This window comes from Penicillium cosmopolitanum (assembly GCF_028827165.1).
Source record: "Penicillium cosmopolitanum strain IBT 29677 chromosome Unknown utg000012l:1.0-3308103.0:1.0-3310761.0, whole genome shotgun sequence".
Classification (NCBI taxonomy): domain Eukaryota; kingdom Fungi; phylum Ascomycota; class Eurotiomycetes; order Eurotiales; family Aspergillaceae; genus Penicillium; species Penicillium cosmopolitanum.
In genome coordinates, this window is record NW_026622682.1 from 2,254,109 (window position 1) to 2,272,389 (window position 18,281).

The following is an 18,281-nucleotide window of genomic DNA, read 5'->3' on the forward strand; positions in this document are numbered from 1 at the left end:
ATGCACCTTCATTGACTCTTGTAGGGGGGTCAGCTGTATTCTGCAGCACTCCGCCATATGTGCGTGGCACTTGCAGACCCTGCAGAAGCATTATCCGATCAGATGCTAGTTGCTGTGACGCTCCTAGTGCTCTATGAAGTAAGCCTTTTTACAACGATGAGAGCAAACAGATTGATAATAATAAGTACTAGACGGTGAATTTCAATTCAGATGATAACCTCAGTTCGTGGGACAGACATGTGGATGGTGCTTTGGCATTGGTAGAACTCCGAGGAATTGGCCAGCTACGTAATAGGATCGGTCGAAGCATTTTCCTCAATCTGCGCACTGAAGTCGTAAGTCGCACTTAGAGTGTTCAAATGTTGTTTCACTTTCTGACATGCCAACAGCTTGTTAGTTGCCTTCAACGATGGCTGGATGTACCAGTAACACTGACAAAGTGGATGAATGAGGCTCGAATTTTTGAGTCCGCAAAGGAGGTTCCTGCTGGTCGCTTGGCAGGAATAATTGTCAGCACATGCGCTGTTCTTGCATCAGTAAAGGAGAGGGTCGTGGACAAATCGACCATGTCTGGCTGTATTTCCGCACTCCTGTCTATTGATAAAGCTCTAGAACGCTGGGCCAAAAGCCTCACGGCTGAATATGGGTATAAGACAACAACAATTCCAGAAAACTACGCAAACGCGTTTTTGGAACGACACTACTCATATTCCGGAATCGAGATCGCCCACACCTGGAATTTGCAGCGATGTGCGCGCATTACTCTTCGCCAAGCACTTATTGAGACACTGTCGCTACACATCGGCTTACCGTCTTTTCAGTCGACATTGTTCTCCTTATCTTACCGAGAACTTCTCCAAACTTCAGATATTATCATACAGCAGAACTCAAGCGATATATGCTACAGTGTCCCATACATTTTCCACTACTGTGATAAACCAGGCAGATCAGGTGATATGAGAGCTGCTTGTATTTTGTCTCTATTATGGCCTCTTTACATTGCAGGAACAGCACATACTACCATGAGCACCTCGCGCGAATGGGTTGTAGTACAGCTGAAAAAGATTGAAGAAATCACTGGAATTCAAAGAGCAAAGTCAATGGCTCTGGATATACAAAAGAAGTCCAGAGATCCGCCAAAGGCATAAGCATTGATTCCTTTTCGATAGTTGCTACCACTCAATTTAATGGTGTACTTTATATGGTCGGTAGGAACTGTGCTTCCATCCTTCCTGCTTACTGGGTAATTACCGCACGCCTGTGCCAGAGAAGACTTATCCTAATGTGCCTATGCCGTTGAACTTTACCTGGAACGCAGGTTAATTCAGAAATTAATTCAGAACAAGGGACTGGAATTATCATGGAGCAGACATCCTACTGTGTTCTTTATTTTATCCGAGCCTAAGAACGCTGAAAGCCAACCCAACGCCAGCACGCCTTGCTTCGATATGTCAAGAATGGACACCTGCATTCTTCACGTTGTCAACCCAGTCACCAATGTTCTCTACAAAACTTCTGGCAATTCCGGGCTTAATCCTTTTGCCAACAAAAAGTTCTGTATCTTGATCCTTGTAGATGTGCTCAAGGTCAAAGCCGTCAGTTAGAGTGACGGCTCACGCCTGTCGAAATGCAGCTTTGAGGATATCATCTCAGACACGTGATGCAAGCCACTCACCGTATTCCTTAACGGCTGCGTCTTTGAGACCAGGAATCTTCAATGGGCCCATGTCCTTCCGCTCGGCCGTATTCGCTGCCGTCTTGGGAGCTATTACTTCCGATCCAGAGAGGTGGGATGGGAGAACATTGATGTTGATAGGTGCGTATGGTGTTCCTGTCTCAACAACGGTTCCGCTTTTGCGCTTTTCTTTCTCCAGCCTCTGCTGCTCTTCCATATATAGCTCTTCTTGGATTTCATCAGGAATGTCTCTGTGTGTCTCTTGGACACTACCTTTCTCGGCATAGGTAATTAGCCGCCTAAGAGTTTGCGTTCGAAGCCGATAATGCTTTTTTCCCGCTGGATCCTGCCAACAATAGGGCCGAAATGACATGGTAAATCACATTTCACCATAGCATAAACGTGTCGCAAAATTGGTTCATGATCACATGCATTTTTTTCAGCTTTTAGCTGGGCATGTCGATCATCAAGCATCCTCTTAGTGACATAAGATTTACCTCTCTTCTCCCCTTTCTGTCCAGCGGATGGAGAAGTGCAATCCTCTACGTAGTTGAAACAGATCCTCAAAGCCAGTCTCTTCCCTCGACAGAAGTGACTCGACCACATCTGGAGCTGTTTCTCGATGGGAATCCAATTGATGTCGGTCTTGTTGAAGCGCCTAGTCAAGTCGCGCTGGGAACGATCGTTGACCGTCACAGCAATCGCTGTCATCAACCCTGACCCTCTTGTTGCGGGAGACTTTCTCTCGAAGCACCGTCTGTAGCTTCTTCTCCAAGATCAACTCCCAGTAGGCACTTGGGGCCAAGACCAGGTCTTCTTCCGTGTCCTTCACTATGACCTTCTTATTGACGGTGACCCGCCATTCTATGAAATAGTGAATACAGCTGGGGTGATCCTCATCGTAGATCTTGTCCTTCTCCCGCTCAGGCTCCTGGAGTAGCGGTAGGAAATCCGGTCGAAGTCCGCTTGCGGGACTAGGCTCATCATCGAGGGGAGTAGATAGCGAGCGGCTGCAGTCGGATCGCGTAGCATAAGGGCTGTGGGTATATCCCAGAGTTGGGACATATTGTGAGTCCTGTTCCCATAGGTCGAGCTCTTGTGGCTGAGAGGGGTAGTTAGCGTAATACGGGCTATTGCTCATAGTTACAAGATTGAAGCCCTAGAGATCTGCGTCAGCTTACCCGGGCGGGACCGGGTGTGGTGGGCGCCTGTGGTAGGCGCCTGTGGTGGGCGCCGGAATGACTGGAAGCGGCTGCAGATAGAAGCAGACCAGCTGGGAAGCAGACCAGCTGGATCAAGCCAGGTCGCCAGATCTCCCCTCCCCCCTCCCTTTCTTTGAGAACCCAGCTAGAACATTCTGTCGAGGTTTACAGTATTTTACAACGATGCTGGAATCGAATACGTTCTGAAACGCAGTACGGTTGACAAGAGTTGTTCCTGGTGTAACCTAATACGGCTTAGTGTAGTTTCGGGTACGGGCCGAGAAACAAAGTATGAGTGCCTACAGGGGGAATCTGTTTTCGACTCCGACTGTATCCGTTCGTTTCACTATTTTTTTGGTCCCTGCGCCCATCTCAATGTGGCGATTCCATCGGGCCCCCCAGAGCCCAGGAACTAGGGCCTTCCCGCCTGCGAATCGGCCAATAGAATCTTGGATTATCGGCCCCCAAGGCAAACCCGGGTGACATGGAGGTTCATGAGAATCGTAGTGCTATAGATTTCTCATTAGTCAGATTTGGGTTGGTGCATAAGCCTTACCGCCATATCATTATAATCTACCACCTGGCATGGCGTTCTTTTGCCTATGGGGTGGCTGGTGCGGCCCTTTTGTTGGGGAGAAGGTGGTGTCAAGCGCATGAAGTTGTGGCGCATAGCCGACGCATCGCTTGCCGCTCGCGGTCAGAGTCAGATGGTGCATAATTATTGGAGAAGAGAGGACCTCGGAAACCTTGGAATATAAAGTCCTTAGATGGCCGGGCATTCCGGCCAACTGCTAGCATATGTTTCGAGAGACACGGACCTGAAGAATTCGTCTCAGTATGCTTCCAAGATTCACCAGGACACCCGATTAGAAGAAATCCAAAGAGTATAGTATTATCAATACTACTACTAGTATTTACTGATCAATAGCACAGAGTCTTCTTGATTAATGGCTCCGAAGCAACAAATATACTGAACTGCCTTTCAAGGTTGTTCGAATTGGAATTTGACTTTTGGTTAGTAACATAGTACCTAATAGTAGTAGTAGTAGTAGTAGTAGTATTTATTTTAGTTATCATCGTTGTCGCCCACGACTGAACTCTAGTACCTAGTAGGTAGGGCTTAGTACCAACTCACCTAGTAACAACTTGAGCCTACTACTCAACGCCGACACAGCGATTATATAATTACTGGCAATTTGACGAAACTCTGAATGAATTGCTTCACTACCTACCCTATTATTAATACGCCTAGGTAGTCATGGCTTTAATATTTAGTAGATATGGTAATTTAATGATCTATTATGTCAAGCCTTCATGCTCTCGTCCCTGTCGGTGGATAACAATGTCATGCAGGTGCCGTCTCAGTCTATCGCCTTGGCTAGATAGAATTATCTTGCAAGATTTCATCTAACTGCTAGACTTGAGTCTAGCTGTCATTCATAATTTGCAGCGGAATGTCATTATGCGTCAATTTTATCATGTCGAGAATCATTCAGCCTTCGACCCGCTGGTATCCGTTTTTTGCAGTCGCGGAGTGTTCTTCCGTAATTTGCTGACTCTCCCCAGGACTGCGTTCATCTTGTCGAACAGGATCGAGAAGATAGCTTCCATTACTGGTTTCCTCATCCTTATGGATCGAGTGTTCATCTGTAGGCGGGGGCAATCCATGCTTAGCCACATGAGTCTCGAAGTCATAGTATTCTTTCCCCTTGGCGACCAGCTCCACAAGAGCAATTCCCAAAAGAAGAACTGCGGTCGTTTGGCCAAAGTCCCATTCATTCTCGTGGTTTGTCTCGCCCTCGAACTTTCCTTGATTTGCCTGCCGAAGAGCAATCGCCATGTAAAGGTGCAAGGGGAAATGGAGCGCGGATAAAATCAGAATCGCACGCCTCTTGCCGACTCCAGCGAAAATGCTAGAGAGAACGACAATCATGAGCCAAGCACTGGTGAAAGCCACATAGAGCTTATCCGAGCCTGGGTGGGAGTCTGATGGGCTCGTCACCAAGTACGAATGGTAGCAACGACCAGGCTCCTTGTTCGGAGCCCATTCATTGAGGCGAAGCTCGAGCAGTATCGTCAGGGCGAGGTATAAGGCAACGAAGATATAAGCGGCTCGGTAGCGATTGTCGAACCATGTTACACGCTCGCGGAGACCACGACGTTTAGCGTCAGGTTCGCTGATCTTAGCACGACAATATCTCCAACAAACAAGCGCGGCCGTGTTGGATACTCCGACGAAGCTAGCGATATCGAAAACGAGGTGGAGGTGGTATGTATCCATAATTTGTGCCTGCGCGAAAGTAAAAGACATGTCAGAAAACCTCACAAATCCGACAGGGAACTTTGAAGGGGTGATCGAGGATGCGTACCTGCGCGAAGGTAGTGATCATATAGGCTATGCCCAGGGTTGATTGAAAGTCCGATCCAACCATCAAAATATTCATAACAAATTCCATGCGCTTGCGTTCAACCACACGCCCGATCGACCCTTCTGGGTGCGTAATGTCCATATTTCCATGTTTTGTGAGGAAGAATACCCAAGCCGACAGGCACAAGGATAAGAGGGCTTGACCAGCAAATCCTACCAAAATCTATTCGTAATCAGTCAGGTCATTCCATCGGCATGGATTCTTGGTAGGTGTATACAAACCCCATTGCCCACCAATGTAGCCATTTCCTCCCCAACCAGCTCACATTCACCACCGGCTTCTTCCCTTTTCCAAAAATCCATCGTAGTGTATTATGATCCGCAGACCGATGTAGATAGGCGAAGAGAAAAGCCCGCGTCAGAAGCCGCGGCGGGCTTCGCTCAGCCTTTTAACAACAGCCCGCCCCGGGCCGATTTAGAAATCGACTTGGCTTTCAGCCCCCAAGAACTGGGGGCCCAAAAGTCTTGGCGTGAACAAGGCTTCTTGGCACGCTGGCAGCGTAATTGCGGTCCAGATGCCTATCAAAATGGCCACGGCACGCCGTACTTGCGATGATCTGCAACAGCTGCCGCAGAATTGAACGGGTTGATTGGCGCTGCATCTCTTTTTCCCAGATAGGTCTAGCAATTTATGCCTGGACACGCTATCTGTGAAACTTGCAAGGGGTTCTGATTTGCTGCTGCGTCTGGCCTTCTGGCCCCCACGATGATCGCTACCCCGTAGACTGGCACTGGTCATATCAGCACTTTCAGTTGTGAGCTTGGCGTTTCTTTATTTGTCAAATTTCTTCGTATTCGATGTAGTTTCTCTAAGGGGCTTGGTGCACTCGCGTCAAGAAGGTCGTGTAATTGGCTTCTGTTTCAACCCTGCTCAGCTTTGGGTCTCGGATTTCTCACTATCAATCGTCTAATTCAAACTCAAGAATCCATGGTGTTTACCCCTTCTAACAAAATTGGAATGCTGGAACTTGCAAGCAAGGTGATAGGCCTTTTTAGCCGCCAGACATTGTGAACGACAGGAAGCAAATTCCAAGGTCGGTCACCCGCAGTGAATCGCTTATGCTCCGAGTCTCGATATGCGACAAACCCCATCTTGAAGGTTCACGGCACGATCCGCGATTTATAGCTGAGATACTTGTACTCGAGCCGTCCCGAAGATTTCCAAGGTTGAGAACGCCACAAAAGGACGACCCACAGTGACTACACCTCTGTTGCAGAATAAATTGATGCAGAATCGTCGCCAACTCAAGGCTTCAGAATAATGTAACGTGATTAGTGTGCTTAGATACAATACATGCACAAGCAAAACCCGAGGTGAAATGATATCAGCATGGTACATACCCAAACCTCTCTACAAATTAAACAGCTTCAAGTTCGTAAAAGCTAGAACGAGAAAGCTACATCTCCATAGTGATAATTGTGCGAATAGAATGATCATGGCATAAAAATGGTATTCTTCCACAATAGTATATCAAACAGGCCTTAAATTCATTACGCCCAACCACCCTTCCCACCGAACCCAGAACTATCCTCGATTTTCTTTGCCTGTCCACGATTCGGCTTGGACTGCGCAGCCTCATGTTTGCGCAATTCCTCAGGAACACGCGAGATAGGCGACTTCGTGAGCATTTGCTTGAGATCGTACCTGTAATTTTGATTAGCATACCGAACAAGAGAATAACCCAGAAGGGCACTGCAACAGGGCAAAAGGGGAAAACATACATAACATCCGAATCCTCGCCACCCAAGAACGTAATAGCCACACCACTTTTACCGGCACGACCAGTACGACCGATACGGTGAGTGTAGCTCTCGATCGAGGTAGCCATGTTAAAGTTAACGACAAGCGAGACGTCGGGAACATCGATACCACGACCAGCCAGATCAGTAGCGACAAGAACATCCGTCGAACCGTTACGGACAGAGGCAAGAGCAGCCTCACGCTGATCCTGGGTCTTAGAACCGTGCAGAGTAACAGATGAGAAGCCCATATGTTTGATTTCACGAGCGATAGCATCACAGTTTCGCTTGATGTTGACGAAAACAATGATTGGAGGACGGAAGTCTCCCGCAGAAAGAATTTCCGCAAGTCTCTTCTTGCGCTTATCTTCGCCGGGTATCATTTCGACGCGTTGCTCGACTGTGTCGACGGCTTCACCGATAGCACCGATGGTGATGATTGCTGGTCGACGGAGATATTTGCGCGCGATCCGCTCGACGGCTGCGGGCATGGTGGCTGTGTACATCATGGTTTGGCGGTAACGGTCTCGTCCGCTGATGTGTTGGCTCATGGCGCGTGAGTTTTCTGCTTCTTCGGTATCGGGCTTTTCATTCGTCACTGGGAGGGCGTCTAGGATTTTGTTGACGGGTTCTTCGAAACCGAGATCGATCATGCGATCTGCTTCATCCATGATGACGTAGCAGCACTGGCTGAGGACGAGCATGCGACGCTCGATGCAGTCGACTAGACGACCTGGGGTGGCGATGATGATTTCCGCGCCATCGCGGAGACTGAACGCTTGTTCTTCGATTGAGTGACCACCGACAATACTGACGACGTTGAAACCAAGAGGTTGGGTGAACTTTTTGGCTTCAATTTCAATTTGTTGCGCCAATTCACGAGTGGGAGCAAGAACAATTGCGTAGGGGCCGTCGTTTTTGCGCCACTCGAACTCGTCTAGCCGTGGTAGCTCTGAGATGTATACCAAAAGTGGCAGCAGGAATGCAGCTGTTTTACCGGAACCAGTAACGGCCACACCGATGAGATCTCGCGACTGCATTGCGATGGGAATAGCGGCACGTTGAATCGCAGTGGGTTCCTTGTAGCCAACGCGATCGACAAGCTCCAGCAAGCGCTTTGGCAAGAGACTCTCTTCCCAAGAACGCATCGGGTTGGGCACGCTTCCACCCTTGGTAGCGATATTGAAATCTTCTTTGAAAATACGCCAGTCGCGCTCGCGCATGAGCTCCAACTTCTTCTCGCTCCAGTGCTTATCGATCTGGTTACGCGAACCTTCCTCACGACGACGACGTTCCATCTCTGAGAATCTCCTTCGCGCGCATGCTACCCGACTCCTGGTCTCGAGTTACCAAGGCGTCAGCATACTTGCGCGCCACATCATCTGCGACATCATCTCCGAATCCTGCCAGTCGGCCTCTACCAAAGAAGTTGGCTTCATGTCGGTGCTGGTATAGAGGATTGTAATCGCCGCTTGTATCTTCCTCGATATTCCACTCGAAATTGAACTTGCGATCGGTGGTGCGCTTGCGTTTCTTCTTGGCGGAGAATGTGGAGGTTTGGTCAGCTCCCATATATTGTTTCTTGACGAGAGACGCTTGTGCCTCAGCCTCATCCTCTTCCGCAAGACGCTTGTCGGCCTTCGCGTTCCTTGACTTCGCCGATTCCTTATCTTGTCCTCGTGATTGTTGTCCGTTTCGTGAGGGCCCAGGTCCGGACGAACGCTCGCCGCGCATGGCACGAGGTCCAGTTGGTACTTGTCCATTTGGATCTCTTGTATCTGGGTACTTCTGCTCGGTTCTCGATGAAGCCGGCTCGGTCGAGAATCCATTGCGATCAACGCCAGTCGCAGGTGCCTTCTTCGCTTGTCGCTCGGCCTCTACTTCCTTGGCGCGCTTCTCCAGCGCAAGCTTTTCTCGTTGAGCTTTGGATAAGAATTTGGGCTATAAGTGAATAGAAAATAGTAGAAATTAGTAACTGTGTTTCCCTCGTGGTAAGAATGAATGGGTTCGGATGGCAGAGCGCATACCTTCGCAGAAGCCGCATCCGCCTCTTTCTTCTTCTGGATCAGGTCCTCCACACTCAACGGTATCGCGGAGGGCTTTTTCGCACCCCATCCTTGCTTTTTCTTCTTTGTCTCCACAGGCGGGGGAGGGGGAATGTCATCTGGAGGAGGTGGAGGCGCGGCAGCATCTGGCGGCGGCGGCGGAGCTCCCGAGTCTTCGGGGGGGAGGGGGAGGAGGTGTCGGTGGACGCTCTATGGGGTCTGGAGGAGGCCCATGGGGGGCATCCGAGCCGTTAGTCATAACAGCATCCATCGCAACCTGGACTGAGAGCAATCTGATGGCAACCGGGTTGGACGATGCGGCGAGATGTCGCATCGAATTTCTACGGCGGAGCGCGATGGACCAGTCACGCGGTCACGTGCTACTGTGGATTAACGGTGGACCAGTATGGAGTGTCAACAAGATGGGATTGTACTAATTACTGCTAGATTATATCGGGCTTCATTTCTACAGGTAATACTACTAGTAGTAGTACATGGCTGCCCTACATGGCAGGGTTAAGCCAACTACTCGACAAATGGAGAGAGCAAGGCACTTTGCATATGTTGGTTGGGTTTAGCATCATTCAAACAAGAGGGAAACTAGAGTACAACGGAACGATTGGGGAAATCCGAATGGTCCTAACCATAAAAGCAAACCAGAATGAGTGCCGAGTTGGCAAAGCCTATTTGGCATATCAAATTCGCTAAACAAACCTGTAGAAAGGAGGGGAAAGCAAGAACGGTGCCATGGTGAGGGGACGGCACAAAAAAAAACATGATGCTACAGAAAAAGAAACTCACCCGCCCTTGTAGATGAGAAATCGTAAGAATGAAAACACCTCAAAGAAAGGGGATGGCGGCTCAGAGCGACCGATACCACCGCAAACAAAATGTTCATAAGGAGACATGACAAGTATTACGCTGCCTGACCAGGTACTTAGGCGACCGGGACACCATTCACAGGGCTTCCCTGTTGCTGATAATAGGCATATGCCTGCGCCGCGGCTGCAGGGTCTTGAGTATCGGGCATCACGGGTGCGGGAGCGGGAGCAGGCACTGCCGGTAGTACTTCTGCGGGAGTTGGTAGCACAGCAATGGCAGTTCCGCCGGTCCTGACCGAAGCGATGGAAGGTGGGCCATTGATCTCACGGTCAAGAGTCATGTACTCCTTGACGGAGTCCTTGATACCACGCTCAAGCAGGTAAGCCATGTAAATTTGCACGAGTTGCTTGACGATTTCGGCAGGTAGTGTACTCTTGGATCGAGAGTCGGAAACGACTTGCTTGATACGGTCGTACTGAACGGACTCGGCTTCGGCGCTAGTCGGCTGCTCAATCTCGAACATGAGGTAAGAGGTCCAGAACGGACGGCTGTCGAGGTAGTACTGCTGGTTCTCTTGGAAGACCTTCCGGGCCTCATCGGGAGCACCCTTGATCTTCCACAAGAGCCGAGCCCATTCCGCGACAAGAGCGGCCTTGGTCGACATGTCAACCTCGGGGGAATCCAGTTGGGTCTTGTAGACCTCGATCGCGGAATCTAGACCACCGTGGCGACGGCAGAGATTTGCGAGTGAGATGAGGGTCTCGACGTGACTAGGCAGGTTCATCAAGATTGCATAGTGAATATCCTTGGCGACATCAGTGCGACCAGACATCTCCTCGAAGTAGGCATAGTGAAGTCGGATGGTTGGATTCGCAATGGGGACATAGAGACAGCTAGCACGTTGGTACACAATGCGCGCCTCCTCTTCCTTGCCAGACTGAGCAGCCATCCAGCGGGCGTAACGGAGCCAAAACTCATCGTAGTGAGCACAAGTGACCAGGCAGCGCTCGTACAAGAACTGGATGCGGGAGTAAGAGCCTTCGCTCTCTTCAAAGTCAAGATACTTCGACCAATTAGCCAATTGGCCTTCGTCCAGTTCAGTAACGTGGAAGTAAGGGCGCTTGATTTCCGACTCGTAAGTCCAGCGCTTGGTTGTTTCAGCTTGAGTCTTGGCAAAAACTTCCAGATGATAGTTATCAATTCGTAAGCGCAGATCACGCTCGATCTCGGCCTCGGCCTTCGCACCCGGAGGAACTTGAGACGAAGCGGCCTCGATTTCTGTTCGGAACTGAGACATGATGTCTGCAGGGGCAAGCTCCGCCAAGGGACGGGTTTGTGCTAGCTGGCGATACCGCTCAAAGTATCGCGCATACTGATGCATGGGGACATGAATGATACGACCCAAAATGGCGAAGATCTTGTCTTGTGCCTCAACGCGTTCTTCGTATTCAATGTACTTATCCCAGAACGGATGGGCAAGGAAATCAAGACCAACACAGTTGGCACCACGCTCAAATAGGCTATTTCAGCTTGGTTAGCACACAGCACAATTTGATGCTTGGGGTGGGGTGGGATGGGATGGGATGGGAGGAATGGAAAGGGGGCGGTAGGAGAAGGTTATGTGTCAAACATGGCTCATGCTGTCACTGAGACAGACCCAGAACATCAATCAACGGGGTGAGCAAGCTGTAGGGGGAAGGTAGCCAGGGTTTTCGTGCGCAGGATTAAGAGGGAAGAGCCTTTCGAGCGAGACTGTTCCATGGGCTGTCCGGGCAAGATGCAAATCATGCCTGTGAGGTGGAGAAGGAAAGCAGCCTGGATGAGCCGGTGAGAAGTAAACTCCGCTTGATTCAGGGTGGGAAGGCGATGTTTTTCTCACCCATCATCAATGGAATATCTGAACCACCGCATATCCAAGCCTCAAACAACATCGGAACAACAGGGGCTTTCGCGAGCTGCGTTCGGTCACGGTCACGGTTACAGGGAAAGGTAAGGGAAGGAAACCACGTATCGACTTACTCTCGGATAATGTCGGCGTCATGGGAGGTTTCGGCCTTGAAACCGCAGTAGTTGGTCCAGAGATCTACAGAGGGGGAGATGCTGGCGATTCCGCGTTCGTAGACCTAAAATAGTAGATGTTTGTCAGATTTGAAGGCCCAAGTGAAAGTGATACCGAAACAACTTGATAGGGGATATTGTATTGTATCTGCGGGGGGCTGGGGGGTTTCGTACCATCTCTGCGGCTTCAGTGCCGGTGATGGAGAACTCCAGATCGGCATACTTCTTCCAGTAGCCAAAGAGGAGGGGAAACTTCGCGAGAAAGCGGTCGTAGTTGGTGCGAACAGTGGTGATGGCTTGGGGGTTTGAATTGCGGTTGATGCCACCCTCAAGGGCCTCGGCGCCGCGGACAACCTTCTCCCAAGTCTCAAAGTTGTCGGGATCATCCAGCTATCATAATCAAAGGTTAGCGACCGAGACAGTAACAAAGCGAGGATGTTGCGATCCAAGCCGGGCGCGCGCATGAGAGCATCAGTTCTGACATACCAACTCAGCCTCTAGCTTCCTCAGTTCCGCATTCTCCTCCTCCGAACCACCGTAGTTGTAGTCCGCCATGACGGGCACAGTGAGACACTGATATGCACAGAAATGAAATAGTGTGTTCCAACTAGTTAAGAGATATGTCGCTAAGTGTTGGCAGTTTTGGTAACAATGGATGGTGAAAGGGAGGAGGCTGAAACCAGCCGCTTCTTTCGTTCTTTTCCGCTTTTCACTCCGTCACCGCCTCGGGCAGAATGAACCCTCAATTGGGATTAGCGTGGGCCGCAACTTTTGTTCCGTCAACATCGTGAAAGAGTGAAAGACTCCGAATGTCCGCAGTTTAGCTATCCCCCCGCCATTCACAATCACGCACGCTCGCCATGGCGTCTCTCACAGAGTCAGTGGGCAAGCTACCCCTGCGTCTACGCAATTTCTTCGCCCGCTATCCTCCCCAGGTCTACTCCGCCCTGGTCGCACCGCGCCCGACAGCCCCGGAGGGCGAAGCATCCGCCGAACAGAACCTGCCATCTCCATACACTCCCGATCGTGAGGCCAAGGGAGCTCACAAGGAAGACCGTGAGGCCTTTTCTTTCTCTCGTGCTCTTCTGCACAATGACCCCAGCAACCAGAACCCCTTCCTACCCCGGAAGATCTTCACCACTGGAAAGTGGATCGGACCGCGCTACGGACTGCGACAACAGGCCGACCTCGTGAAACTGGCAATCAAATACAATGTGGAGCCTCTTCTTCCTCCCAGCACCAAGTCAACCGAGTACAAGCAGGCCCGCCTGGCTGAGCGAGGTCTGCGTATCAAGGGTACTGGTATTGGCCAGAAGGTCAAGGGTCACAAGTGGGAGCGTACGATGGAGGCACGTCTCGAGGATCGTCGCAAGGCGATGACCGAGATGCCGGAGATGATCCGTTTGTGGAAGCAGGTACGTTTTTACCCCAGTTCAGCTGAGCTGAGAACCCTTGTACGAAAGCAGGAACATGTACTAATTCGATCTATAGCGCGGTCACGGTCGTGGCTGGAGACAATGGCCCAAGCGGTAAACCAGATGAACATGTTGTGTTCATGTTTGTTCTTCACTCTCGCTTGTCGACATTCACCCACGCTGCCCATCTCGTTTTGGCAATCCTCGGCATACGCATCTGTATGAAATCATTTGCAGGGGTTTGGGATGGAGTTCTCTCTTCTTGTCTTTTCTTTTCTTTCTTTTTGTTCGATCATATCACCTGTACTATATAAAGCGAATGGGCATGTGGTCCATCATGTTTCCCCTTCCCCGCAGAGGCCTTTCTCTCGCGGATGATTTCTGTGTGCATATTACCGCAGTAATCTGAATCAAAATCCGATATCACAGAGACTATTGAATTTGTGCGGCTGAGTGGGTGTTACCTTCGAAGGCACCCTCGTCGACACACCAAATTCCGGCTCCTCCGTAGACCATATTGCCTTCATGGCATTGGCAGGGTTGGCAGCCATGTGCATGCCTTCATCTTACTAAAAGTAGCTACTGGAAGCCAGAGATCAGGACGGTCAAGAAGGGGTTTCAAGCTTTTGCAACACCACTGTACCAGAATATTTCTGGCTAGGTAGCCAACGGGGCTGTATGCAAGTGGAAAGGTCTGGCCAGTATTTAGCGCGGCACTACTGAACAATCCTTTTGTTCCTACGGCAATTTGCAGAAAATCACACTTTGCTGTTTCCTGGTAGCTAGCTTATTAGGATGACCTGCCATCTTCCAGTCCAAAGGCCCAGGTGTATACCAATGACCAATGATCATTCGAAGGTTTCTAGTACTGTTCTAGGACAGCAGGAATTATTGATGCCAAGCCTGGACAGTGTAACCTGGACATCTTCCAGTCGATGTGCATGACGCATTCCACCTGTTTCTATAATGACTTTTTTGCTTTTATTCATGTAAAAATATTTCTTCGAAACTTCCAAGGTTCCAAGGTTTACGGGGCTGTTCGGACCTAAGATTCATTTTTGGGTAGCTATAAATACAACAGCTTATATACTTAACCAGTTCTAAATAGATAAACACTGCCCGCTCTACATATTTTTAGGTAATTTCTAACGGTCTGTACTACTAGTACCTAAGTTTATGCACCCGAAATACGAGCAGCCTTGAAGCTTACAGGGTAAGCTGACGCGGTAAGCCCTGACGGACTCTTAGGCCCTTGGGTCGGCTAGCCCTCCTGCATGCGGTGCAGATGTTGGGGATCCGCCGAAGCGCCAAGTTGGTACCTTGAAGATTCATCAGCTACTACCTAGGTAGTATGTAATACTTCTACTAGTATTAAGTAGAATATTGTGATATAGGGTGATATTGGAATGGATATGCGGCAGTACCTGCGGGTGAGAGTGGGGGCGGGCTTTGATAGGTGGGGGTAGTATATATAGTAGTACCTAGGTATGAGGCGAGCTCGGTTATGTATATTGATGTCAATGACGGTGGTAACCTTGAAACTTGAAGGTTTCTTGCTCTCGGACATTTGAAAAGACTTCTTCTCCGCACATTTGAAAGCAGTGAATGTCAGTGTCAAAGACTCCGAGAAATCCGCACTCGCCCGCATCCCCGCAAGAGGGTGTCATGTGACCCGCCACAGGCCAAACAGCAACAGCAGAGTTACTTTTCCACTTTACTTTGATCACTTTCACTTTTGCCTCTTTCATTCGGAATTGATTCTCGGACTCTCGGACTCTCTAAATTACAAAAGCAAGTACCCCCCAGGGATGTACTCTTTGGAATTTCGATTGTTCACTTGGCGCGGACAAGATCCACTTCTGGCCCCATTTCACTTCCACCTCTCGGTAAGCTCCGATCCCTTTATACTTGCATATCCGCCTTATCAACTGCCCTTGTCCCCCTCTCTGGAAACCCGTTGTCAAGCCTCGTATTTACATACGTGAACGATGTACACACTGCTTTGGCTCTGACAGACACAGAGAGAGTGATTGACACCGTTTGAACCAACTGACACCTCTGTTTTGTTTAGTACCCAAGTCATCTTTGACCAAGGTGCGTGAGCACTCGACGATCTCCCACGTGGCTGTCGACAATCATTGACGTGCAGCGAGACAGAAACTCTAACAAACTCCAAGGAATCTGTCCTTGCCCAGGCTGTGCATATCTGATTTCCATTTCCCATCATGGCTGCTCCTACTGCAGTTAGTCGTCCCATCGGATATAGCTATGGCTATTCAGACGATGTGGACAAGATTCGCGAGCAGGAATATCCCCACCTTGACAGTATGCAAATCACTGTCCCTTTGACATGAAGTGAACTTACTAATACATATCAATCGTCCCAGAAACAACTTACGCCGATCATGCTGGCACGACGCCCTATGCGAAGTCCACGATCGAAGATTTCTCCAAAGATATGATGTCCGGTCTCTTTGGAAACCCACACTCCATGTCTCTCTCCTCCCAACTTTCTACCACCCGAACTGATGATATTCGGCTGCGGGTGCTACGCTTTTTCAACGCCGACCCTGATGAATTTGATCTGGTTTTTGTGGCTAATGCAACGGCCGCCATCAAGCTCGTTGCTGACAGTCTCCGTGACGCTGATCACCGGGGCTTTTGGTATGGCTACCACATTGACGCTCACACCAGTCTCATCGGAGTTCGTGAACTTGCAGAGTTGAATCATCAATGCTTTATGGGTGATGCCGACGTCGACAAATGGATCCCAGAGATTGCCTCGAACCCAACAAAGGCTCCCAGACTATTCGCTTTTCCGGGCCAATCCAACCTGAACGGCCGACGTCTCCCTCTACGCTGGTGCAAGGAAATTCGTGCCGCTTCTAATGGCGGTAATGTGTTTACTTTGCTCGACGCGGCCTCAATGGTCTCGACCTCCCCACTGGACATAGGCGCTGTTGCCCCAGACTTCACCGCACTGAGCTTCTACAAGATCTTCGGATTTCCTGACTTGGGTGCCCTGATTGTGAAGAAAAGTGTTAGCCATTTGTTTGACCGACGCCGATACTTCGGTGGAGGTACTGTGGAAATGGTCTTGGCACATGGTAGCCAGTGGCATGCAAAGAAGGAGTCTTCTCTTCACGCGCGACTCGAGGATGGTACCTTGCCATTCCACAGCATCATTGCTCTTGATGCCGCCATAAACACACACGAAAGACTCTTTGGCTCCATGGCCAACATCTCGTCCCACACTGCATTCCTGGCAAAACAACTCTACGATAGACTATCCACTTTGAAGCACTGGAACAAGACGAAAGTCTGCGAGATCTACCACGTAAACTCGGTTTATGGCGACGAAAAGAGTCAAGGTCCCATTCTGGCCTTCAACCTTCGCAATAGTCAGGGTGAATGGGTTCCAAAATCCGAGGTGGAAAAATTGGCTACTGTCCAAAATATCCAGATGCGAACCGGAACGGTGTGCAACCCCGGAGGCGCCGCATGCTCTCTCGGATGGACATCGGCAGAGATGCGCCATGCCTACTCGAATGGTGTGCGATGTGGTGATGCTCACGACGTTATGGGTGGTCGACCTACTGGTGTCTGCCGAGTTAGTTTTGGTGCAATGACAAACATGAGGGATATCAACTCCATCGTTGACTTCGTCGAAGAATTCTACGTGGAGAATGCTCCCCCTATCGTTGCACTCACCCCACCCATGGAAGAAGGCGATGTCTTCGACCGTCACTGGTACATCGAAAGCCTCTCGGTATTCCCAATCAAGAGTTGCGGTGCTTTCAAAATCCCCGAGGGCAAACGTTGGGAAGTCAAGAAAGAAGGCCTAGCATGGGACCGCGAGTGGTGTCTCATCCACCAAGGAACAGGTGCTGCGCTCAGCCAGAAAAAGTATCCCCGCATGGCTCTCATCCGCCCCTCCATTGATCTCGACCGTGGCGTTTTGCGACTTACCTGCGGCGAATCCACTGATCAAATGTCCCTCGAAATTTCACTTGGCTGGGAAGAAACCAGTCTCATATCAACCTCGCTATGTCAAAATTCCGGTCGCAAAAAGGCGACCATGGTGTGTGGCGACCAAATTTCGCTACATGCATACGCATCACCGGTTGTTTCGGCCTTTTTCTCCGATTTCCTGGGAGTTCCCTGCACGCTTGCACGCTTCCCTTCACAATCTGCCACCAGATTCTCACGCCCACCCCGCCTCTCTGGTGCATGGAAGAGCAAGTTCCGGAAGTTGCTCATGCCTGGATCTTTCCCCCCTGACCTCCCACCACCTGTCGTTGAACAGACTCGCCAGCAAGGCAAACCCCTGACTCTATCCAACGAAATGCCAATCCTTGTCGTCTCCCGTTCATCTGTGAATCGTCTTAACGAGACGATCAAAGCGAACTCGAAACAAGGATCTGGCGCCGGCAGAGCCGTAGCGGCCGATGTGTTCCGCGGCAACATAGTAGTCGCCGAGCGACTTACTCGTATCGGTGACGCAGAACAGCCTTATGCCGAAGACCACTGGTCTGGCCTACGCATCGGGCCTGATGAACTTCGTATCGATGTTCTCGAGGGATGCCAGCGTTGTCAGATGGTTTGCATCGATCAGTTTACTGGACTGCGTCGCTCCGAGCCGTTCTCTACCCTGGCAAAGACCAGAAACATCGATGGAAAGATCCAATTTGGTCGCTATGCTGCTCTCTCCCCAGCGGAGGTCGACAGACTTGAGTTTGAACCACTGGATTGCCGTACGGTCATGGTGGGTGATGTTGTTACGCCATCTTTCATGTAGATTTGTGATACCCCCGTTCTGGAAGCAGATGGAGTTAATAGGTTTATGGTCATGTTCATGTTTGTATGTCACGGAGTGGTTGCATGGGCTCACGGTGC

The 18,281-nt window shown here is 50.1% G+C and overlaps 7 protein-coding genes across 7 annotated transcripts; 3 read left to right on the top strand and 4 right to left on the bottom strand.

Moving 5' to 3' along the window:
- Positions 1-57: 57 nt before the first annotated feature.
- Positions 58-1,148, top strand: N7509_013585 (uncharacterized protein; the record flags this gene model as incomplete). Its single annotated transcript, XM_056638222.1, has 3 exons — positions 58-138; positions 192-335; positions 390-1,148. 3 exons carry the CDS (start codon positions 58-60, stop codon positions 1,146-1,148), a joined length of 984 nt encoding a protein of 327 aa, XP_056481729.1.
- A 303-nt stretch (positions 1,149-1,451) lies between these two features.
- On the bottom strand, positions 1,452-2,816 carry N7509_013586 (uncharacterized protein; the record flags this gene model as incomplete). The annotated part of the gene is made up of 3 exons (XM_056638223.1): positions 1,452-1,612; positions 1,676-1,952; positions 2,397-2,816. 3 exons carry the CDS (start codon positions 2,814-2,816, stop codon positions 1,452-1,454), a joined length of 858 nt encoding a protein of 285 aa, XP_056481730.1.
- Positions 2,817-4,369: 1,553 nt separating this feature from the next.
- On the bottom strand, positions 4,370-5,267 carry N7509_013587 (uncharacterized protein; the record flags this gene model as incomplete). The annotated part of the gene is made up of 2 exons (XM_056638224.1): positions 4,370-5,167; positions 5,247-5,267. 2 exons carry the CDS (start codon positions 5,265-5,267, stop codon positions 4,370-4,372), a joined length of 819 nt encoding a protein of 272 aa, XP_056481731.1.
- A 1,529-nt stretch (positions 5,268-6,796) lies between these two features.
- prp28 (mRNA splicing protein PRP28) lies at positions 6,797-9,424 on the bottom strand (the record flags this gene model as incomplete). Its single annotated transcript, XM_056638225.1, has 5 exons — positions 6,797-6,950; positions 7,028-8,318; positions 8,374-8,986; positions 9,073-9,300; positions 9,368-9,424. 5 exons carry the CDS (start codon positions 9,422-9,424, stop codon positions 6,797-6,799), a joined length of 2,343 nt encoding a protein of 780 aa, XP_056481732.1.
- Positions 9,425-10,027: 603 nt separating this feature from the next.
- Positions 10,028-12,525, bottom strand: N7509_013589 (putative mRNA splicing protein (Prp39); the record flags this gene model as incomplete). Its single annotated transcript, XM_056638226.1, has 4 exons — positions 10,028-11,432; positions 11,932-12,035; positions 12,145-12,360; positions 12,457-12,525. 4 exons carry the CDS (start codon positions 12,523-12,525, stop codon positions 10,028-10,030), a joined length of 1,794 nt encoding a protein of 597 aa, XP_056481733.1.
- Positions 12,526-12,830: 305 nt separating this feature from the next.
- N7509_013590 (mitochondrial 54S ribosomal protein mL59) lies at positions 12,831-13,503 on the top strand (the record flags this gene model as incomplete). Its single annotated transcript, XM_056638227.1, has 2 exons — positions 12,831-13,385; positions 13,462-13,503. The coding sequence occupies 2 exons, from the start codon at positions 12,831-12,833 to the stop codon at positions 13,501-13,503; spliced, it is 597 nt and encodes a 198-aa protein (XP_056481734.1).
- A 2,107-nt stretch (positions 13,504-15,610) lies between these two features.
- On the top strand, positions 15,611-18,183 carry hxB (putative molybdenum cofactor sulfurase protein (HxB); the record flags this gene model as incomplete). Its single annotated transcript, XM_056638228.1, has 2 exons — positions 15,611-15,710; positions 15,773-18,183. The coding sequence occupies 2 exons, from the start codon at positions 15,611-15,613 to the stop codon at positions 18,181-18,183; spliced, it is 2,511 nt and encodes an 836-aa protein (XP_056481735.1).
- Positions 18,184-18,281: the final 98 nt, after the last annotated feature.